Raw genomic sequence first — 24,492 nt, forward strand, 5'->3', positions numbered from 1 at the left:
TTTAGTCTCCTACTCATCTGTGTACTATTGTGTCCCTGGACCACCAGCACCGTGTGGGTCTCCTATTGCCGTGTGTTATTACTCTGCATTTTGTTTTTGTTGTCAGACAAAAGGGAGACTCAGCAATGATCTAGAAATTAGAAGATGCAAACTCAATGCCGTCATTTCAATTCATTTTAATTAGTGTCAAAGTTCAACAAACATTCAAGTTTGTCAAGTTTTATTGACTCATTGATCCTAAACGGCTTTTGTACATTGTGCTAATTCACTGTGAATGCAAATAATGCAACAAAAATCCTGCTTTTAAATGGAAATTGGCAAAATAACACAGCATTAGGGGAAATTATGTCCCACTGCAGGCAGTTTTTATTAACACTTTTGAACACTATACAGTAGTTTATTTCAATGACAGAGGGAAATGTTTTAGCAAACTGGTGATAAAATGTTTTTTACAAGGGATTTTTTTTAGTCTGATACTAATTAGCTTTTCAGAAGCAAGTATGGTATGCAGAAGAGATTCTTTACTTTGTTTTATTTCATACAAGCATGCATTAAAATAAATATTTGAATGAACATAGTACAATGTTTATATCCCAAGTTGGAGCATTTGAATTACCTGTAACTAGCTTTGTTTGATGCATTTGACTGAAGAACACATCTATACCTACATATACATACATACATACATACACTGTATGTACATACATACATACATACATGCATGCATGTACCTTGTCTCTGTGTTCCCTACAACGTAATGTGAATTCAAAGTCAAGACCGTTTTGTTCTGCCGACCAGCTCGAGAGCTACCTGTGCCTTTTTAAAAACTGCCTTACATATCGGGTTTGTAAATGTCATAAAACCTTCCTGTTATGTCCCTCCCGAATGTTTAATTTTACATACACTTGAGACTCTTCAGTGTTAACTTTTCCCCATTTCCCCTATATGCATATATATATATATATATATATATATATATATATATATATATATATATATATATATTATTTGATTGCAAAGACATGCTTTTTTTTTCTTTTTCTTTTTTTTAAAGAGAAAAATAAAATTTTAATAAATTGTTAAATGGATTTTCTTTTTACTGCAATTCAATATTTCCATTGTCCCACACTGGTTTAAACTGAAGTTTGTATTAATTGTTATCATATGAAAATTAGTGCAAATACTATATAGTGCACTAATCAACATACTACAGATATATACAGTATATATAGATAGGTATATACTCATACATATATATTTTGAAGTTTTATATATATACCGGTATATATATATACATACAGTATATCTGCATTATATTTAAAAAATGAAGTACACATGTATGAGTATATATATATACATTTTATTATTCAAATATAATGAAGTTATATATACATGTATTTTTTAATTTAATTATATACTGTATTATATGATATAATTTATTAAAAATCTCGATATATTTATTTTTATATTTAAAATTTATATTTTTTTATGACCAAATTCGGGGAATTTATAAATTATGAGATATTAGCCAAATTAATGTATTTTGTAACTAAAGAGATATATGTGAATGGCATATATGGCGTATAGTATACACACATTGCTAGTTATAACACTGAAATGACTACTTTTGTGTCTTTGTAGTTTTAAAAATATATAGTTAATTTAAAATAAATAAATATATATTAATATAATAGCATATTAATTTCAATAAAAATGTTTGTATAATTTCATTACGTTTAGTGCATATATAAATATATATGTATATGTATTTATATATATATACATATGTATATATATACAAATGCATGTACAAACCCCGTTTCCATATGAGTTGGGGAATTGTGTTAGATGTAAATATAAACGGAATACAATGATTTGCAAATCATTTTCAACCCATATTCAGTTGAATATGCTACAAAGACAACATATTTGATGTACAAACTGATAAACTTTTTTTTTTTTTTGCATATAATCATTAACTTTGATGCCAGCAACACGTGACAAAGAAGTTGGGAAAGGTGGCAATAAATACTGATAAAGTTGAGGAATGCTCATCAAACACTTATTTGGAACATCCCACAGGTGAACAGGCTAATTGGGAACAGGTGGGTGCCATGATTGGGTACAAAAGTAGATTCCATGAAATGCTAAGTCATTCACAAACAAGGATGGGGCGAGGGTCACCACTTTGTCAACAAATGCGTGAGCAAATTGTTGAACAGTTTAAGAAAAACCTTTCTCAACCAGCTATTGCAAGGAATTTAGGGATTTCACCATCTACGGTCCGTAATAAATGATAAATGGGTTATACTTGTATAGTGCTTTTCTACCTTCAAGGTACTCAAAGCGCTTTGACAGCGCACACACACATTCACACACTGATGGCGGGAGCTGCCATGCAAGGCGCTAACCAGCAGCCATCAGGAGCAAGAGTGAAGTGTCTTGCCCAAGGACACAACCGACGTGACTAGGATGGTAGAAGGTGGGAATTGAACCCCAGTAACCAGCAACCCTCCGATTGCTGGCACGGCCACTCTACCAACTTCGCCACGCCGCCCCTAATATGATTCGTAATATCATCAAAGGGTTCAAAGAATCTGGAGAAATCACTGCACGTAAGCAGCTAAGCCTGTGACCTTCGATCCCTTAGGCTGTACTGCATCAACAAGTGACATCAGTGTGTAAAGGATATCACCACATGGGCTCAGGAACACTTCAGAAACCCACTGTCAGTAACTACAGTTGGTCGCTACATCTGTAAGTGCTAGTTAAAACTCTCCTATGCAAGGCGAAAACCGTTTATCAACAACACCCAGAAACGCCGTCGGCTTCGCTGGGCCTGAGCTCAACTAAGATGGACTGATACAAAGTGGAAAAGTGTTCTGTGGTCTGACGAGTCCACATTTCAAATTGTTTTTGGAAACTGTGGACGTCATGTCCTCCGGGCCAAAGAGGAAAAGAACCATCCGGATTGTTATAGGCGCAACGTTCAAAAGTCAGCATCTGTGATAGTATGGGGGTGTATTAGTGCCCAAGACATGGGTAACTTACACATCTATGAAGGCACCATTAATGCTGAAAGGTACATACAGGTTTTGGAGCAACATATGTTGCCATCCAAGCAACGTTACCATGGACGCCCCTGCTTATTTCAGCAAGACAATGCCAAACCACGTGTTACATCAACGTGGCTTCATAGTAAAAGAGTGCGGGTACTAGACTGGCCTGCCTGTAGTCCAAACCTGTCTCCTATTGAAAATGTGTGGCGCATTATGAAGCCTAAAATAGCACAACGGAGACCCCCGGACTGTTGAACAACTTAAGCTGTACATCAAGCAAGAATGGGAAAGAATTCCACCTGAGAAGCTTAAAAAATGTGTCTCCTCAGTTCCCAAACGTTTACTGAGTGTTGTTAAAAGGAAAGGCCATGTAACACAGTGGTGAACATGCCCTTTCCCAACTACTTTGGCACGTGTTGCAGCCATGAAATTCTAAGTTAATTATTATTTGCAAAAAAAACAACAAAGTTTATGAGTTATAACATCAAATATCTTGTCTTTGTAGTGCATTCAATTGAATATGGGTTGAAAATGATTTGCAAATCATTGTATTCCGTTTATATTTACATCTAACACAATTTACCAACTCATATGGAAACGAGGTTTGTATATATACATATATAAATGTATATGTACATAAAAATGTGTATATATACAGGTATTTATACATCCCAAGTGCAGGACTAATAGACTCAAAAACTCCTTTGTCCCACATGCCATTAGACTGTACAACTCCTCCCTGGGGGGGGGGGGGGGGGGGGGTACTAGGGTGACAGGGGATGCAAAACAATAACAGTGAAATACTTTTTCATAACATGGTCACTACTGCCTAGTTTCTCTTGTTATATTCTTATTTTACTGTTATATTTTTATTCTCATCGTTGCTTTTTATTTTTATTCTATTGTAGTATTTTTCTATTTTGTCTCCATTTATACCCCCATTATTTACTTTTTACAATTTTGTACACTGCTGCTGGAATTTAAATTTTCCTGAGGGAACTCTCCCGAAGGAATCAATAAAGTACTATCTATCTATCTATATACACACACACATCCCATCCATTTTCTACTGCTTGTTATTTTATATAAATGTATATCTACATATATGTGTATATATACATATGTGTGTATATATACATATAAATGTATACATACATATATATGAATATATGTATATATACACTACCGTTCAAAAGTTTGGGGTCACATTGAAATGTCCTTATTTTTGAAGGAAAAGCACTGTACTTTTCAATGAAGATAACTTTAAACTAGTCTTAACTTTAAAGAAATACACTCTATACATTGCTAATGTGGTAAATGACTATTCAAGCTGCAAATGTCTGGTTTTTGGTGCAATATCTACATAGGTGTATAGAGGCCCATTTCCAGCAACTATCACTCCAGTGTTCTAATGGTACAATGTGTTTGCTCATTGGCTCAGAAGGCTAATTGATGGTTAGAAAACCCTTGTGCAATCATGTTCACACATCTGAAAACAGTTTAGCTCGTTACAGAAGCTACAAAACTGACCTTCCTTTGAGCAGATTGAGTTTCTGGAGCATCACATTTGTGGGGTCAATTAAACGCTCAAAACGGCCAGAAAAAGAGAACTTTCATCTGAAACTCGACAGTCTATTCTTGTTCTTAGAAATGAAGGCTATTCCACAAAATAGTTTAGGTGACCCCAAACTTTTGAACGGTAGTGTACATATAAATGTATACATACATATATGTATATGTACATACATCACATCCATTTTCTACCGCTTGTCCCTTTATATAAATGTATATGTATATGTATATATATATATATATATATATATATATATATATATATATATATATATATATATATATATATATATATATATATATATATATATATATATATATATATATATATACACACATATAAATGTTAAGTTAAAGTTAAAGTACCAATGATTGTCACACACACACACTAGGTGTGGTGAAATTTGTCCTCTGCATTTGACCCATCAACGTTGTTCACCCCCTGGGAGGTGAGGGGAGCAGCGCTGATTTAACCCCCAATTCCAACCCTTGATGCTGAGTGCCAAGCAGGGAGGTAATGGGTCCCATTTTTATAGTCTTTATATACATATAAATGTATATATATATATAAATGTATATGTATATATATACACATACATGATGTATATTTACACATGCATATATATATATATATATATATATATGTATGCATACATATATGAATATATACATATTACATATATAAATATATACATATATATGGAAACAAATCACTACGTTTTTATTTATTTAAATTAATTATATGATTTCTTATATATTTCAATACAATTATATTTATATATTTAAATTCATAAATATTATATATATAATATAAGTAGTGATTTGTTTCTTATGAGCATTTATCTTAGGCAGACATGACATTTACCACACTAAAACGGTAGATGGCAGTAAAAGAAGGCGTGCTGGGATTGGAGACGCCGCTTTGAACCGGCAGAAGAAGAGGCTGAGCTCTTTAAGGGAAGTGCAGCAAGTCGGCCAACTATCGAGTGGCGCTGCGCAACAATCACTGGAGGATTTTTAAAAAAAAGCATCTCAGGCGAAGCGGGCCATTTATTTTTAAACTATCACAATGGCCACCGGTGAGTGTACACTTAATTGAATCCGCCAATGTGTTTTTGTGAATCCAAATTTAAAAATAAATAAAAAACCGAAACGAATAACTGACAGTCGACCGCTAACCACGAGGCCTAGGTGATCCGGCGTCGTCTACTTCTTGGAAATGTCGCGGTGGAAAACAGAAATTCATAAACTTCTTCGCTAACACATTTATTAATAGGTAAATGCCACAACATTTTAACCACGCAGTTATATTTGTAGCTTTTAATTTGCGTTCATTTAACAGCAATGGCTGTGTCTTTAGCAAGTAGCTGACTTGGCCTACGGCTCCTCGAGGGCGGCATGAATGCCTCTTTGTTTATGCCCTAACTGTTGTCTTGCGTTTAAACCGCAACTCCAATCCGGTCTGATGCCTTATTTCCACAACACAAGTGTAGTCGCCGTGGGAATGCACAACCACCAAACCAACGCCGTCCCAATTTCACATGTTTAACGAAACGTACAATGATCTAAAATGGGGACGTTTGTTTCGTTGTTTAGCCGTAGCCGCCAATTGACCGCCATTTTCAGAGGCGCGTATGGGGGGTGTGATCTGTTTGTGTTCCTTTTTTATTTATTTCAACCAGTGACGTGCGGTGGACTAAACACCAGGTGAGGCATAGATACTTTTGGAGTTTTATTTTTTATTTTTTTATACTTAAATTCAAATGTGCAACTCTAATCATTGTTGATTTGTTGCACATTAGTATCAGGAACAAGAAGGGAGTTATTTGCTTTCATAAAAACGTTATCACAATGATTATCTACCGCTTGTCCCTTTTGGGGTCACGGGCAGCCTATGTCAGCTGCGTTCGGGCGGAAGGTGGGGTACACCCTGGACAAGTCGCCACCTCATCGCAGGGCCAAGACAGACAGACGACATTCACACTCACATTCTCACACTAGGGACAATTTTTTGTGTTGACAATCAAACTATCATAATAATACACTTTATTTATAAGGCGCCATTCTGGGCACTCAAGGACACCGTACAAAGTCAAAACAATAAAATCAAATTGGATAAAATCAACACTAAAGATAGAGAAGAAGCAGTCAGGAATAGGTGTGTTTTGAGTCTTGATTTGAAGAGGGATATTGAGTCTAAGTTACAAAGGTCTGGTGGTAAAGAGTTCCAAAGATGTGGGGCAGATCACATGATATGATAAATGGGTCCAAAAAGTATTTAATAAAGTTATTAAATTTTTGGTCCAATTTGCTTTTAACAAAATGAATCAAGTACCGTATTTTTCGGATTATAAATCGCTCCGGAGTATAAATCGCACCGGCCAAAAATGCATAATAAAGAAGGAGAACAACATATATAAGTCACGCTAGAGCAGTGGTCCTTAACCTGGGTCCAATCGAACCCTAGGGGTTCGGTGAGTCGGCCTCAGGGGTTCGGCGGAGGTCAAAACACACCTGACTCATCGTGTAAATACAAACTTATCCCTATCGGCGTATTATGGATATGGCAACAGCTGACTGGTTTGCAGGTGTGTAATTTGTTGTGAGTTTATGCACTGCGTTGGTTTTGTTGTTTGAACAAGGTGATGTTCATGCACGGTTCATTTTATGCAACAGTAAAAATACATGGTAACACTTTAGTATGGGGAACATATTCACCATTAATTGGTTGCTTATTAACATGCAAATTAGTAACATATTGGCTCTTAACTAGTCATTATTAAGTACTTATTAATGCCTTATTCGGCATGGCCTTATTATAACCCTAATCCTCTAACCCTAACCACATAACTCTAAATTAAGTCTTTGTTACTTAGAATATGTTCCCCATACTAAAGTGTTACCAAAAACATATAACTTTGTCTTGAATTTGAAAAACATTTTATTTTTCACTAAAGAAGGGTTCGGTGAATGCGCATATGAAACTGGTGGGGTTCGGTACCTCCAACAAGGTTAAGAACCACTGCACTAGGGCCAATTTTTAGTGTTGCCAATCAACCTATGATGATATAAATGAGTCCAAAATGTATTTGATAAAGTTATTAAATACTTTTTGGTCCCATTTGCTTTTAACAAAATAAATCAAGTATTGTGAGTGTCTTACCTTTCTGTATTTGTATCTGAAGCTGCAATGGCTATCTTCCATGAAAACATACTTTGTATTGATTGAAACTTTTATTAGTAGATTGCACATTACAGTACATATTCTGTAAAATTGACCACTCAATGGTAACACCTGAATAAGTTTTTCAATTTGTTTAAGTCGCGGTCTACGTTAATCATTCATGGTATGATCACATTCATTTTGTCTTAAAGTCCAGTTTAGAGAAGTATTTAATCTTGGATACAGTATATAATCCTCCATATTGGCAGACTCATAAATGGGTCCAAAAAGTATTTGTTAAAGTTATTAAATACTTTTTGGTCCCATTTACTTTTAACAAAATAAATCAAGTATTGTGAGTGTCTTACTTTTCTGTATTTGTATTTGAAGCAGCAATAGCTATCCTCCATGAAGACCTACTTTGTATGATCACATTCATTTTGTCTTAAAGTCCAGTTTAGAGAAGTATTTAATCTTGGATACAGTATATCATCCTCCATATTGGCAGACACATTCATGTAATTCAATTTCATTCCAAGCAATACAACAATATTTTTGCATCGGACAAAAAAACCAACCACAAACGCTGGCTTACTCTTAATAAAAATGCCATGTTTGTTATAAATACAGTTTAAAAGAAAAAAGGCTGGCTTCCGCTGGAGAGACATGTCTGCTAGATTGAGCGTAGTTTGCTGAGCTCCACACAAGGATCTGGGCTTGAAGGCATTGCAAACTCCTTCATGATAGCAAAAAATAATGAACCAATCAGAATCGCCGGGCGGGATTTCATAGATGTGACGTAGCGCCGAAACGACTGTTTGATTCAAACAACAATGGCGGCACGCGTCATGTGCTGACGTTGATTCTGCTATTGCAACTGTTTTGTCGAATCTATCGAATAATAATTATTTAAAAGATGAACAGAGAACGGTTTTGAAGGCATTTATTGGTAGCAAGGATGTTTTGGCTCCTCTTCCAACCGGGTTTGGATTTCCCAACGTCACGGGTTGATTTCGATGTGAGTGGTTGAAGTAGCACGTCATTCAAGATAACGGACAAGTGGTTTATCCAATCACATACAATGATTTTTTTACAAGGCCCCGCCTTCTGAAATACATTTCCTATTGAGAAGTCCCAGATCCTTGTGTGGAGCTCAGTGAACTACAAGGAACTGGCGAGAGTCAGGTTATCAGAGTATTGCTGACGCATTGAACTGCAAGTTCACAATATATCGCCCCCTACTTTGAGGTAGAGGTACTTGCTGCCTCATGGTCTGCCTTTTCCCCGTGGCAACAAGCACTCGCCCACTCGCACGCAAACACTCAATACACTTTGTGTGTAGCGGTGGAGGCACTACCTGAGTCTGCCTCACTTCACGTCTGCCTTGTTATTTTGATCAGGATAAACGGAATTTCCGCGATTTCGACCATGAGAATGATCAAAATATACAGGAACCACACCAAAATCACAAAGCATAGACCAAAAGAGAAATATTCAAACTTATTTTATTTTATTTCTTTGTTTTTGAACATCTCATGGTTAAGTCACCTGGTGGCAAGGTGAGGCACTGCCTCACTTGCCTCCCCTGACAGCACGTCACTGTTGTCAATTTCACATTTTCAAAATTGTTCCACTTGTACCTTCTTCACACTTTAAAAAAATAACATTTAATTTGCTCGCTTCTTTCAGATTCGGGCTATGGTGGCTCACAGAGGTACGTTTAAATTTATTTTGTTATTTCGCATTGAAATTGTAAGTTTTGAGGTGTTTAACGTGCTTGTCATTGTTTTACAGTTATGGTTCTTATGCCGGTCAACCGGGTGGACAAGTAAGATCTCAGTCTTGCCTTCATTTTATATTTATGTATTCTTAAATAATGGTCTACTTAACATTTCCCCTTGTCCTTCATGGATCAGAGCTATGGTCAAGGAAATGGTGCTGGCTCTTATGGTGGACAGAGCTACCCTGGATATGGTGCTGCTACCACACCTGCCACACAAGGTATAGTATCATTTCAGGGGTGTAACGCTCAGGGCAGGGTGTCTCGATACCAATATTTTGGTACCGGTACAAAAATGTATTTCGATACTTCTAAATAAAGGGCTACACAAAAAATGACATTATTGGCTTTATTTTAACCAAAAATCTTACGGTACATTAAACATTTGTTTCTTATTGCAATCGCAGAACAATTTTGTCCTTAAATAAAATAGTGAACATACTAGACAACTTGTCTTTTAGTAGTAAGTAAGCAAACAAAGGCTTCTAATTTGTCATATTGTCATTCCCCATTCTATTATTTTGTCAACATTATAAACCACAAGCTGCAAAAATTAATTAAGCTACCTGTTCATTTACTCTTAATATCTGGTTATTTTCCGTTTCAACTTTATCTATCTACACTTCTGTTAAAATGTAATAAACACTTAATCTTCTGTTTGGATACTTTACATTAGTTTTGCATGATACCACAAATGTAGGTATCGACCCGATACCAAGTGGTTACAGGGTCATACGTTGGTCATAATTTAAGTTCTCATGTGTCCAGGGATGTATTTCCTGAATTTATGAAATATAATATGAATTTAAAAGAAAAAATATTTTGTGACGATACAACTATGATTACATCAATATTTTTTATCGACTAGATACACTTTTGTACTTAGTATCATTACAGGGGATGTCAGCTGTAGATCCACCCATGGCATTTGTTAATAACATTGTGACGCCAGTGAGCTATCGTATCCTCCTACAGTGTGTAGTGAAGCATGTTTAGCTATTCCTCGTCCTGCAAGGATGATACTTGTAACAATCACCTTATTTGTTGCCTTGGAGGCGAGGATTAGTGATTTAGAAGTAGCTAAAACACTGCCGATTGCAGATGGACATTAGCCGCTAACTAGCTAGCCATGTTTTAAAGCACCTCTTCCTGTGGGCGTATCAGTGTTATAGCTTCACCTGGTGAGTTGAGTGGTACCCTGGGAAAGTATCCCCAGTTAAAACGTTTTTCTTTATATTTTATTCCTTAAATGTTATTGAGTGTGAAGCTCATTTGATGGTGATGTGATATGGTTATAATAAACAGGTTATTGTATTTCTAAAATGTATCTTTAATTAAATCAATTCAATTCCAAATTTTGAAAAGTTTATTCCAAAACAACTGTCACAGTGGTATGGCATAGTTGGTGCATTTGTTTGATTTGTAAATAGATGTGCCAGTTTTGTTAAAGTGTAAATGTCACTACATGAAATTGTCATTTGAAAAGCCCCACCATTTGTATGTGGTGAGACACTTTTTGAGAGGAAGATGCAGAATCTTGAAGCGCTTCTTTTGCAATGGGCTCATCAGGCTCCGAGGAGGAGGCAGAAGTACCGTATTTTCCGCACTATAAGGCGCACCTTCAATGAATGGCATAGTTCAAAACTTTGTTCATATATAAGGCGCACCGGATTATAAGGCGCACCTATGCATCCATTAGATGGATCTGCGCTAAAGGGAATGTCAACAAAACAGTCAGATAGGTCAGTCAAACTTTATTTATAGATTACAAACCAGCGTTCAGACAACTCAGTTCACTCCCAAAATGAATAAACAGCTGTTTATTTTCCCCGAGGTAAAGTCAGTGACGTGGTGTTTTGTTTATCTTTTAACAGCAAGGTTGCTCAAACGTTAATGTCACACAACAACACACAAAATAAACATGTAAAGTTCACTTTATGAAGTTATTCCTCATCCAGGAATCCCTCAAATTCTTCTTCTTCAGTGTCCGAATTAAACAATTGGGCGGATACGGCATCCAACATGCCCGTCTCCGTCTCGTCGAAGTCGTCATTAATCGAGTCAGTGTCGCTGCTGCTCTATTCCCGTGTTCTACTGCGTGACTGATCGTCTTAAGTTTAAACTCTGCGTCGTAAGCATGTCTCTTAATAGGAGCCATTTTGGGGTCTTTACATAAACAAACAAATGGAAATAAAAGCGGCACGCCTCGCGCAGTCATATATCCCAGCATGCACCGTACGCTTCTTCTACGGGGGCGGCTACGGGGGAAAATGAAGTTGGCGGCTGCTTACCGTAACTGCGAGACCTAAACTTTATGAAAATGAAGTTTAGGTTTGTTGTGGCTCAATATTGGTCCATATATAAGGCACACCGGATTATAAGGCGCACTGTCAGCTTTTGACAAAATTGGAGGTTTTTAGGTGTGCCTTATAATGCGGAAAATACGGTAGGTGCAGGCAATGTTGAGGTACTCTCTCTGATCAGAGTCAGGGAGGAGTGCAGAGGTAGTGTGAGCAGAAATTACAGCTCCACTAGTCTGCTGACCTGCAATAGATTTTATGTTTTTCTTAGGTTGCATTTTTGCTTTCTTCTTTTCCTTCTTACTCGAGAGAAACATGATCTCGTTTGGGCATAACAAAATGGCGGCTGCCATTCAATGTAGTTTTCTTCACCGGATTGTTTTATTTCATCACAGTACGTCCACTAAACATTAAAATGTGTAAAATATAAATCGGAAATCGAATTGCAACCGCACTTTGTAAGGGAAAAAGCGCTATTCGTTGTTTTTTGCTAAATTGTGCAGCCCTATTTTAGATGCATTATTACACTGTTTACTTTGTCACCTATCAAGCAAAGTATATACAGCTGGTATAGTATACTGATCTTTCTTAATAAACCTTAAATGTACCAAAGTGACCTGCCCATTCTTGAGGTTTTAGAAGAAAATCTGTTTTTCTTATCTGAGAACTGGATTTAATAATTACAAGGTTTCCCCCAGCTTGAAATCTACATTTGGGGGCGTGGTCAATGTGATGTCATGTAATTTGCACAATTGTTGAAGATGCATAGATATTTGTAATGCAAAAATAATTTGCATATATTTAAGAAAGTTTTAGTACCGTAATTGGTGTTACTGCTTTTGTTATATTGTTTTGCTCTATTTCTATGGTTATTATTGTACAATGTAAACACATGCTGTGTACCACTGGCAGCTGCTGGTCTCTCAAGTAAGGGAAGCTATTATTCAGCTCCTCTTTAAACATGTCTCCAATAACAGATAAAAGATGTAATGCTAGATTTTACAAAAAACTTCACTTAAATGATAAATTACTCCGTCAAGAGGAGCAACAAAATGAACGTTAAAAATTGCTTGGCAGTGTTTTGTATTTCAAGATTGCTGATTTGCTCATTTTGCTGTCAAATCAAAAAGGGATTCCACCCAGACAGGTCATCCAATCATCATGCGGAAGCCCAGCGACCCTCTTTCGATCACACTTATTAAAAGTCGAGTATTTTTCCAATGATTGTCTCGTTTGGCTGCAATACTGTGACGCTACCACATCAATGAAAAAGTTGCGCCAACTGTCGCCAAAGTAGCTGATTCTTGGCAAAAGTTAACTCAATGTAACGCATTTAGTCCATGAAATGCAAACAAAAAACATTTGATCATTTTTTTTATATTTTGGGGGAAGCTGAACTCCCCTTGCAGTCTTCAGCAATCGCCACAGCTGTATATCTGGCATCACATGTTAAAATAATGTCGCGGGAAATAGAAGTCGGCAAGTCAGATCTATAACTTCAGGACATGGATTGGCTCTAAGGGCTGGGTGGATCTGGCTAGAGTGTAAAGCGGGGCTGTGCGTGTCCCGCCGCTGGAGAGCCTAAGCTGCCGACCGCCGAGGCTCTAAACACTCGCGTGCGTCTTGCTTGCGGGTGATCAAAGTTTTTTAGCGGCCTCATTTTCTGTGCATCACTTGTTAATCGTGCTTAAATAATATTGGCTATCCATTCATACAATATATTACTTTAATTTGTTTCCACATTCAAAAACACTAATTTTTAAGGTTTGGCGGCTTCAATTTTCACCATTAGATACATATAGGGGAAACCCTGAATTAGCGGTTTGTAGTTTTTTTATTCTGAGCTGGCAATTTGTTCCCTTGCTGTGCCGTTACACCCCTATGAAATATATATAAAAAGTGGCTTCCGTGATCGCCGATATGAATTACATATAAATCAGTAATTAAGAGGAGAATGGGTGTGTTTTTTTTTTTACTTTTTCATTTTCTTTATTAGCAGAGGGATATGGCCAGTCTCAGGCAGGATATGGTGCGCAACAGAGCTATGCTAACTATGGACAGGAGTCAGCTGGGTGAGTTTGCTTTATTACCATTGCATAGACCCGATACCCTCTGTATTACTGTGCCTTTTTTATAACCATTCATTTTTTGCACATTGTTAAAGCTGTTTAACATTAATTGAAACAATTTGTGGGAACGTTTAGTGAGAAGTCTTTTGGACAACCAGCATCATATGGCAGTCAAGGGCAGAGTGGTGATAGCTATGGACAGCAAGGATCATACCAGGCACCTAGCGGCGGCAGTTATGGAAGATTCAGTGAAGGTAAGCGAGTGCCTTTGTGTAACTTGTCAGAGCATTAAAGACAATGGATCTTAATTGGTTTGTTTTTTTCTGGGCCGTGATAGGTGAAGGTGGTGCACAGGGATCCAGGTTTGGCCGTGACCAAGGTGACCGGTCAGAAGAAGGTGGATACAGAGGCAGAGGTCGTGGCGGGTACGATCGTGGCAGTTATGACCGTGGCGGCTTTGACCGCAGTGGTGGATTTGAGCGCGGTGGCTATGACCGTGGTGGACGAGGCGGACCTCCTGGTATGGGGTAAGTTGCACAGTTGCCACTGCCCCCAAGGTACTTCTATGTTTTGTAACATTGCGACACGGCTTGATCTGTCATACTAGCAATCCATCAGCATGCATGGTATTTAGCGACCAACGCCCTCACCTGAAATTTATGCTACTCTGTATTAGGATTTGCTAGTGGAGTTCAACCACTTTGCATTGCTTAAATGGTCACTTCACACTCATAACTGCTGACTTTAGACATTGCACAAAATATGTTCTCAACATTATTAGGGGGTTTTGTGAAGCAATGGTGACTACACAATGGCGTGACGACATCATGCCATGATATGGCAGCTAAACAACACAGTAGAACCTGTTTGTCACACAGTCTGATGCTTACGGATGATATGTACAGTATAAGTATAAAGAATGTGTGCTTTCTTTAAAACATACGCCACACTTAAATACCTTTTTACCGCTACTTTTGTTCTTCATAAAGACTTGTACGTAACCACCCAAACTTTTTTTTAATTTCCCAAACCTGGTATAAGGTTCTTGGTTTATATTTAAAACTCATTTTTGTTCAGGCGATTACATTCTACCCCGTGACCAACGAATGTTAGTCAAATGTAGCAATTAAAGCCATTATCTAAATGGTCAGCAAATTGGGATGTGAGAAATGACTATTTATCATTTGAAGATTTTATACCTTATCTTTGATTTTAAATCAGTTTGTTGCAAGGCTGTTGTTTTATCACACAACATGCAGGTGTGAAAACAAAATGCTAACAAAGGAGGAGCTTTAATGTGCCAACTAAGCCTTTCAAGGTTCTCTTGAATCTAAAGATGTCCTATCAAGATATATCTCTAAAAGTGTGTGAAACACTTTGGTCTGTCCGTGTTCTGAGGATCATGTAGCTTTTGAACAATGGACTCGACTGAAATGCTGCGGTTAGACCTGGAGCGACGTCGTCAACTGCTTCGCATTCCAACAGGTTTCATTCAAATATTGTATGTTTGACAATGGCCAACATGTCTGTTGTGTTAACATGGATCTACATTTCATACTACAGGTGTTCACAGTGATTGAACTATAACAAGGACCTCAGTTAAAGGATGTCATAAACAAACTCAGTGGAAGATTGCGTATCAGTTGCTACACTCCTTCACACCAATTTGGCCCCTCCATGTTTAGTCACAAAATTGCCTGACTTTGCTGCTATTTGAACAAATCAGATTTTTGATGGAAAACTGCAGCAAGTATCCAATTCGGTAAACTCTGGTGACCCAGCGACTTGTGATAACTGTCGTCACTCGTCTGCCTGAGGCTGAGCTACCTGCTCATCTATCCACTGATATTTATTGCCAAAGACTAACACTCCTCGTGTGAGACATTTCCACCAATAGTCGCACACCCTGGCAGGAGTGCATACTGATGGGGATGTAGGGGAGCTTTGAGCTCTCAGTTGGGACAAAGGAAAAGCCATCATATCTCCAATTTTTCCTCTGCAGAGGTGGTGACCGTGGTGGCTTCAAAAATTTCGGTGGTAAGTGACGAGCATCAGAACTGTGTCGGTGGGGGAGGACTTGAGAACTTGAGTTAGCACAGAAGGAAAAGGGGATAAGAGAACTCTTGAATGCCACCAATTTCATGCCCAGACCGCAAGGGATTCCACTTAGTGTTAGTCGGATTTCTCTTTAAAGTCTACAGTACACATATGGTAACAGACATGGGGCTCGGGTTGTAAAATAATACTAAATGTGGTTGCATGAAGACAAGGATTTATTTTTAACATGACGTGTGTTCCCGGGATGAAGAGGGTTCTATTACTTGAAACATTTGGTGGTTTAAAAAAGGAACAAATCCGTTGACGTTGAAAGGGTGTCTGATCCTTCGGAATGAAAACACACAACACAGATGTAAACATGGACTTTCCTATATTTCTATATTATACCATGGCACATTTAGGATGTTTTTATGTAGAAAAGTACAGCTATTAAAGATAATTTGCTCAAGTGCTTTTTCCATCTTTCCTGTTTTCCAGGCTCTCGGGACTTCGGCTCAAAGGATGAACCAGGTAATGGCATTTCCTCGTTTCCCAGCTCATGTTCATAGCACCACTTGTCTTTTTCACAATACCCCAAATCAAAATGTTCACAATAGACATTTTAGCACAATACCAAAGTGTATCACAGTGCATACTCATACATGCCTCCTGGTGACCACACCAAACAGACAAGTTCCAATGTCTGAGAGCTAACAGCAGCATGTCTGCAATGATTGTTTTTGCATCGAAACTACAAGTAAATTAAAAAACAAAACTGTTGTGGGCTTGTGCATGAGTGTATTGCAGGCTTTTACTTTTTTTTGCATAGAGTAAAAAAGGACAGCAATATCTGTTTTGCTGTCAGTTGATGTGCACACATAATTCAGGGTAGTGTAGATTGATCACATCATTAATTACGATTATGTAGAGTGCAACATTTTTGCACTTTGTACTAGGGCTGGGCGATATGTCCTTTTTTTAATATCTCGATATTTTTAGGCCACATATATATCTCAGTATTTTGCCTTAGCCTTGAATGAACACTTGATGCATATAATCACAGCAGTATGATTCTGTCTACATTAAAACATTCTTGTTCATACTGCATTAATATATGCTCATTTTAAACTTTCATGCAGAGAGGGAAATCACAACTAAGTCAATTGACCAAAACTGTATTTATTTAAACAGTTAGTAAGCAGTGGCACAAACATTCATGTCATTTCAAAACAAAGTGCAAGATTGTCAGACATTTTAAAACAAGCTATTAGTGCACTTTTGTGCATGATGTCACTAAGATGACATATCAAAACAACACTAAATTAAAGTGCACTTTTTGTACAGAACGCCACTACAATAGTTTAAAACAAATAAAATGCACTTTTGTGCATGATGTCACACAAGATATTTCAATAACTGTCAAATAAAAATGAGCTGCATAATAGGAAATCAAATAGTGTATGTCCTTCACTATGTGGTAGGTTCCTGCGGACGTTATCTCCTTCTGTTGTTGACTATTTTTTTCATACAGTGTTGATCTGGAAATGGTTGCTTCGGCATTTTGTCGGTGTGGCACCGAACGGAGATGTTGACGTGCAGAGTTTCAAGCACTCTTCATTCTCTAGCGGGTGACTTTTCAAATGATGCTACATATTAGCAGTAATGCTACTTTTTGTAGCAACGCTTTTGCCCCACACTTGACAAATTACGGTTGTCTGTTTGACATATTCCCACTTGAAGCCAAACCACCGCCAGACGATGGACCCCCTGCTGTTTTTCTTGGGAATTAATTCTTCCTTCGTTACCAGATTCGCACCTTCTTTCTCTCTTATTACCACTCGCACCACAGCTAACGTTACCCATGCCGCTACCTCTCTGCTTCGCGAGGGCGTATACGTATGTGACGTATGTAAGAAGGTGCGCTTGTTTAAGTCTGTGAGAAGGAGAGACAACAAAGAGTGAGAAACGCCTGTAGTGTAATGCCCGCAGCTAAAAGCAACTGCGTGAGAACGTATACTCGAATATCACGATATAGTCATTTTCTATATCGCACAGAGACAAACCCGCGATATATCGCCCAGCCCTACTTTTTACATACACCTCCGCTTCTAAACTGCCATTACTGTTAAATGATTGTACTGAGAGTCCGATCTTAAAACTAATTGGTTCTTGATGACTTAATGTTTCTGCATGTTATTGAAGATTAGCATCGAGTGAAATGCCTATGTTGGCTGCTTCGATCGATATTGATCATTTATTTTGTTAAATGTTCTTCTTCCACAGCTGGGGAGCAGGACAACTCTGACAACAACACCATATTTGTCCAAGGCCTGGGAGAAGATGCCTCAGTCCAAGAAGTGGGCGACTACTTCAAGCAAATTGGTATTATTAAGGTATCACCAACTTGACTCAATCAGAAATATCTCTGAAGATATATAAATATAGTATGTTCCAATGTTTGAACATTTATACTCATTAAAGGGGTCATACTATGATTTTTCTCTCTACATTTAAAACACTTCTTTGTGGCATAATGTGTAATTGTCATGCTTTGTCAAAAGACCACCTTAGAGCCACTTTTTGACTGTCTCTTTAGAATGGGCTGTTTTGTCGGCAGTCTTAAACTACGTGCTAAAGTCCTCCTCCAGGCCAAGCCCTGTTAATTACGTGCAAAGTTTAATAAATTCCAGTATTTAGATTTACATAGTCAAACTAATATGACATAGGCTCATAACATGCAACCCAAGATATTTCAAGCCTTCTTTTGATGTAAATTCTGATGATTGTGGTTTACAGATTATGAAAGCCTTGAATTGTTAATCTCACAAATTGGGGTTTTCAAAAACTGTCTGCCCTGATCATCAAAATTATAACAAAGGCTTGACATATCTTACTTTGGGATCCTTTGGAGAAGCCAAATACCAGGTAACAAAAGCTGGTCTTGCATAATGGGTCCCCTATAAGATGTGTCCTGTTTGAGTTCGCAATGAATTAAAATCTTGATTTTTCTCAGTTGAACAAGAAAACTGGCCAGCCTATGATCAACCTGTACTCTGACAAGGCCACTGGTCGGCCAAAGGGAGAAGCTACAGTGTCATTTGATGACCCACCTTCTGCCAAAGCCGCCATTGATTGGTTTGATGGTACTGTCGCTTGGATGTAGAAGTTTGTTCTTGCTAAAACGTGTCATTCAGCATCTCCTTGACTGGTCCTTTCATCGTAGGCAAAGAATTCAACGGCAAACCCATCAAAGTGTCATTTGCCACACGCAGAGCTGAGTTCACGCAGCGAGGTGGTGGTGGCGGCGGCGGCGGTGGTGGAGGACGAGGGGGAAGAGGAGGTTTGTACAGGCAACAAAAAACATTTCACGTTTGCATCTGTTTTATATTTCCCCTTTTGTATCATATTTGTCAGGTTTCAGAGGTCGTGGTGGTGGTGGAGGTGGAGGTCCTAACTTTGACATGAAGGGAGGAGACTGGCCATGCCCCAACAGGTTTGTCTTTTGTTGAGACAATGCTCCTGTACCAATCACTCAACTACAATACTCAAATTGGCTCATTGCCTTTTTTTTTTTTACATCCTCAGTTCTTGTGGCAACATGAATTTCGCTCGGCGACAAGAGTGTAACAAGTGTGGTGCCCCCAAACCTGGAGATGCAGGAGGAGGATTTGGAGGTGCGAGCTTCTCTTATTTCTCTTTTCTTATTGCAAGCTTCAGATTGACTATACACACTTACTCTTATGAGCGAGTCCTTTTTGAATTCCAAGTGCCCTAAGTCTACAATTAATATACATGTGTGTATATATTAGACTTAGACAAACTTTATTGATCCACAAGGGAAATTGTTCCACACAGTAGCTCAGTTACAAAGGACGGAAAGGGTAAGGTTGAAAAGGATAATGCAGGTATTAAGTAGACTAAAAATGTACCATAGTAGCAATATAAAATATAACATATGTAATATTTACATATTATATAAACAGTATATAATATATACTGTTACATTATATTTGTATACAATATAAAACAAATCCCAATTAACATATTACAGTATGTAATAGCTGCAGCAAAAAAAAAAACCTATAGATATCAATCTATATATAACTTAATCTTTCGGATCCATTTTAGTGAATTAGTAAATTTTTTTTCCTAATTACTTATTTTATTGCCCTTTGTCAAATACGTTTCTTTGCTATTGCGGGGAAATGCAAAATTTACAATATAAATTTAAACAAAAAAAAGTTGCAGCGAGATATTTGAGGTTGGGTAATTACAGCCTTGAATAGGTCAACATTGATTCTGATACAGTACACACACTATTATTTTTAGTGCTTACTGACCTAGAATGAGAAAAAGCAGGCAGGACATGAGTTTGGGCAGTCTTACATACACGTGTTTGTACATGTTGCAGTTTATAAATAAAGGCTTATTTTTAAAAAAAATAAACTTTTTTTTTTTTTTTTTTAAAGCCTCTGCGCATGCGCATAGCATAGATCCAACGAATCGATGACTAAATTAATCGGCAACTATTTTTTATAATCGATTTAATCGATTAGTTGTTGCAGCCCTAATTACATGACAGTTTCACATTTAAAGTTCAATTGCCAACATGAACAAACTTGCACAATATTCAAAATTGTTGCATTTTGCCTCTGTATATCTGCCACGTCTTGTATAACTGCCCAAGATCATTTTCATTGCATTTTAGCGCTTTATGGCATTTTAACTCATTTATGTTTCTCAAACCTGAAAATTGTGCATCGTGGTTACGTGGCATAATTACACAGATAAATATTGTCATGTTTTTCCATCAGCAAGAATGAGATTCATTCGGTTTTAATGGGAAAAGCATGGTAATATACCAGAATCACGGTCTATGAAATAGTGGTTATACTAATAGTCAATATGGACGAAATAATTCTGAAGAGAAAGTGTGTATACTTTTGTTTATATCCGATTATAACAATGTTGCAATGCAATTTTATATATATTTTTCATAAACAACATAATGCAATTTTATATATTTTTTTTAATAAACTTTATAAAAAAAAACACATCCTGGCCAAATTTCAGACTGGTACCCTTCAAACTGAACATTTCACATAAAGAACACATGTAATGGCCATTTTGGGCCTAGGGTTGTAAAGGGTTAAAAGCTGATTTTTATATGACATGTTTTCCAGACAACACGCATGCATAATTAAAAAGCTCAAATGAACTGTTGTTCAATCATTTGTCGCAGATCGTGGCGGCAGAGGCGGTTTTGGAGGGGACAGAGGTGGGTTCCGTGGCCGTGGAGGATTCCGTGGTGGCGACCGTGGTGGTTACGGAGGTGACCGCGGCGGTGGATATGGAGGAGGATACAAAATGGGAGGAAGGTTGGTCAAACATCTGTACTAACAAGTCTCCACTGGTTGTATTAGACCACCATTTGAAGAACTATAATTATTCCAGGAACAATCGAGCAAGTACATTTTACGTTTAATGTCAGATATTGGTGTTACCGACTCAAAAAAATTGGTAGACTAAAATACAGTCCCTTGTTTATCGCTGTTAATTGGTTCCGAACATGACTAAGTTAAATAGGAATCTGATTATAATCAAATATTTTCATAGCTAGAGCATTAAAAAAAAAGTTTTCAACATTATGAGTATTCTGAACATGGAATATCCTTCAGTTACTTTTACACTCCTAATCTAATATAGCAGTGGTTAAAGTTTGAAAACCACTTCAATACACTAATGCTGCATTAGGCCTGTAATATACTCTCGTGTTGTCGCTTGCGCCCCTCCCCCAACTGTGTCTTGTTTGATATATAGTTCTTCTGTGGGGGTGGTGCCAGACTTGTAATTATTTTCCAAAACACTAAGGGGCAGTGTCTCCAGAAGGAGCAACTGCAGCTGTTGACTAGATACCGTTTCCTTCCTGTGCCGAGTGATGTCAACCACTGAACCACAACTTTGTCGTTGTCCACACTGAAACTAATCATTCACAATTATCAGTTTACTTTTAGTGGACGTTTTACTTATAAACCAGAAGTAAATACTTTTGTGAAGATGGACTGTGCAACTTCTTAAAGACTCGTGGTGTAGACCACTATTATCTGCAGCGCTATTCGGGACATAGGACAAGAGAGTAATTGTAAATAACTATTGTAAGTTAACCACATGCTGGTGTTAGTCTGTATGGTCATGTTCAGAGTTCACAAATGGTTCTAAGTATATCGTGTCTGGAAGATAATTGACTGAGAATGAGAAGTTTTTTGTGTGTGAGAAAGACTATGCGTTGGTATTGAACCTCTTGTTGGCACTAGATTGACAATAAAAGTTGAAAAGAGTGTCATACTTGGACTTCTTCTGGGCGTAACACAATATGCTGAAAGATGACAGTAATTATTTTTAGAGCACAGCGAGATATTAAGTACACAATATCAGGTGTCATGCAATTGTTTAATCACTGTTGTCATTTCATACACTAATTTGTGCATTTGAAGCACAAAGTTTGCTCTGCTGTCTTCACAGCTCTGCGTTCTGCGTCGCCGGCCACACAAACCTAGGATATTTCGTAGATGCACGTAGGCTTTGCAGGGAGATGGGGGTCGATGCCTATGCAATGCGAGCGTATACGCCAGGCTTTAGTGATTGGTTTGGTCTCCTTGTGGCCAGTATTACTGCCGCATTGATACTTACCGTATTTTTTGGACTATAAATCGCTCCGGAGTATAAGTTGCACCGGCCGAAAATGCATAATAAAGAAGGAAAAAAACATAAGTCGCACTGCAGTATAAGTCGCATTTTTGGGGGAAATTTATTTGATAAAACCCAACACCAAGAATAGACATTTGAAAGGCAATTTCAAATAAATAAAGAATAGTGAACAGGCTGAATAAGTGCACGTTATATGACGCATAAATAACTGAGAACGTGCCTGGTATGTTAACGTAACATATTATGGTGAGAGTCATTCAAATAACTATAACATATCAATCAATCAATGTTTATTTATATAGCCCTAAATCACAAGTGTCTCAAAGGGCTGTACAAGCCACAACGACATCCTCGGTACAGAGCCCACATACGGGCAAGGAAAACTCACCCCAGTGGGACGTCAATGCGAATGACTATGAGAAACCTTGGAGAGGATATAGAACATGCTATACATTTATCAATCTGTCACTCCTAATCGCTAAATCCCATGAAATCTTATACGTCTAGTCTCATACGTGAATGAGCTAAATATTATTTGATATTTTATGGTAATGTGTTAATTTAAATTAAAGTTAAAGTACCAATGATTGTCACACACACACACTAGGTGTGGTGAAATTTGTCCTATGCATTTGACCCATACCCTTGTTCACCCCCTGGGAGGTGAGGGGAGCAGTGGGCAGCAGCGGTGCCGTGCCCGGGAATCATTTTGGTGATTTAACCCCCAATTCCAACCCTCGATGCTGAGTGCCAAGCAGGTAGGTAATGGGTCCCATGTTTTTTATAGTCTTTGGTATGACTCGGCCGGGGTTTGAACTCACAACCTACCGATCTCAGGGCGGACACTCTAACCACTAGGCCACTGACATAAGTCGCTCCTGAGTATAAGTCGCACCCCCGGCCAAACTATGGAAAAAAAACTGCGACTTATAGTCCGAAAAATACGGTAGTTTATTAAGCAATTTTAATGCCTAATGTAGAATGGAAAATTAACTTTTGGGGGAAAAAAATATGACTCAGAGGGACTTTGAAGACAATGAATAGAAACGTTTCACTTATCACCACAAGAGGGTGTCATCTACTTGATACTGAAACACTTTAGTAGGTCGTCTTATTAGTGTCCTGCTATGTTTTTATTTCAGTCATATTACGATTTTTTTTTTTAACGCTTATTAGTGTCCTGCTACGTTTTTATTTCAGTCATAATACAAGATTTTTTTTTTTTTTGTAAGCTTGTACAGGTCTGTCACAGTGATCGAGCCTGGACACTTAAGTACAATTTGTGTTCAGTTAACTGACACTTTATTTTACATTTGCTGCTTTGTGTCAAAATATGATCTACTCGGTTCATGTATAATGTGTCTGTTTTTCAGGGGCGATCGAAGGGATGACCGAAGAGAGAGGCCATACTAAAGTCCTACTAGATTAGACTGACGTCACTCCAGCCACACAGTCTGCCATAGACCGAGGGCTTGGTCAGTGTGGGGGAGAGGGGGGAAAGCATGACTTGTGTATGCATAAACGGGAGAGCGGGAAGGTTTCCACTATGACAAGGACTCTTTGGCTGTGGTGTGTGCTGGAATGGTTTTGTTTTATTTCTTTGTACATCTTTTAATTTTCTGTTCCATTGGTGCAGATGTTGTGTGGTAGACTTCGTACCATTATTTTGTATGAACGAAATAAAATTGTTTTACTTTGTTTCTACCCAGACCCCCAAACAAATATTAAACTGTGATCTTTCTTTCCGTCTTGCGAGCGCTCATTCTCATAAACGCCACTGAGAGAGGGCGTTTGTAAATCCACA

At 37.8% G+C, this 24,492-nt stretch overlaps 1 protein-coding gene across 1 annotated transcript; it reads left to right on the forward strand.

Annotated features, from left to right (window-relative positions):
• Positions 1-5,565: 5,565 nt before the first annotated feature.
• taf15 (TAF15 RNA polymerase II, TATA box binding protein (TBP)-associated factor) lies at positions 5,566-24,429 on the forward strand. Its single transcript, XM_062068190.1, has 16 exons — positions 5,566-5,710; positions 9,484-9,508; positions 9,589-9,622; positions 9,711-9,795; positions 13,871-13,946; positions 14,079-14,197; positions 14,281-14,470; positions 15,946-15,980; positions 16,479-16,511; positions 18,264-18,373; positions 18,994-19,123; positions 19,204-19,320; positions 19,395-19,473; positions 19,566-19,654; positions 21,223-21,358; positions 24,062-24,429. Exons 1-16 carry the CDS (start codon positions 5,701-5,703, stop codon positions 24,099-24,101), a joined length of 1,308 nt encoding a protein of 435 aa, XP_061924174.1. The 5' UTR covers positions 5,566-5,700; the 3' UTR covers positions 24,102-24,429.
• The last annotated feature ends 63 nt before the right edge of the window (positions 24,430-24,492 follow it).

Source organism: Entelurus aequoreus, linkage group LG13, assembly GCF_033978785.1.
Source record: "Entelurus aequoreus isolate RoL-2023_Sb linkage group LG13, RoL_Eaeq_v1.1, whole genome shotgun sequence".
Taxonomy (NCBI): Eukaryota; Metazoa; Chordata; class Actinopteri; order Syngnathiformes; family Syngnathidae; genus Entelurus; species Entelurus aequoreus.

Bases quoted from the DNA above. Each gene is read 5' to 3' on its own strand.
- taf15 (XM_062068190.1), top strand. The intron at 9,623-9,710 runs GTAAGATCTCAG...TTCATGGATCAG, and splicing joins CCGGTCAACCGGGTGGACAA to AGCTATGGTCAAGGAAATGG. The intron at 9,796-13,870 runs GTATAGTATCAT...TTTCTTTATTAG, and splicing joins TACCACACCTGCCACACAAG to CAGAGGGATATGGCCAGTCT.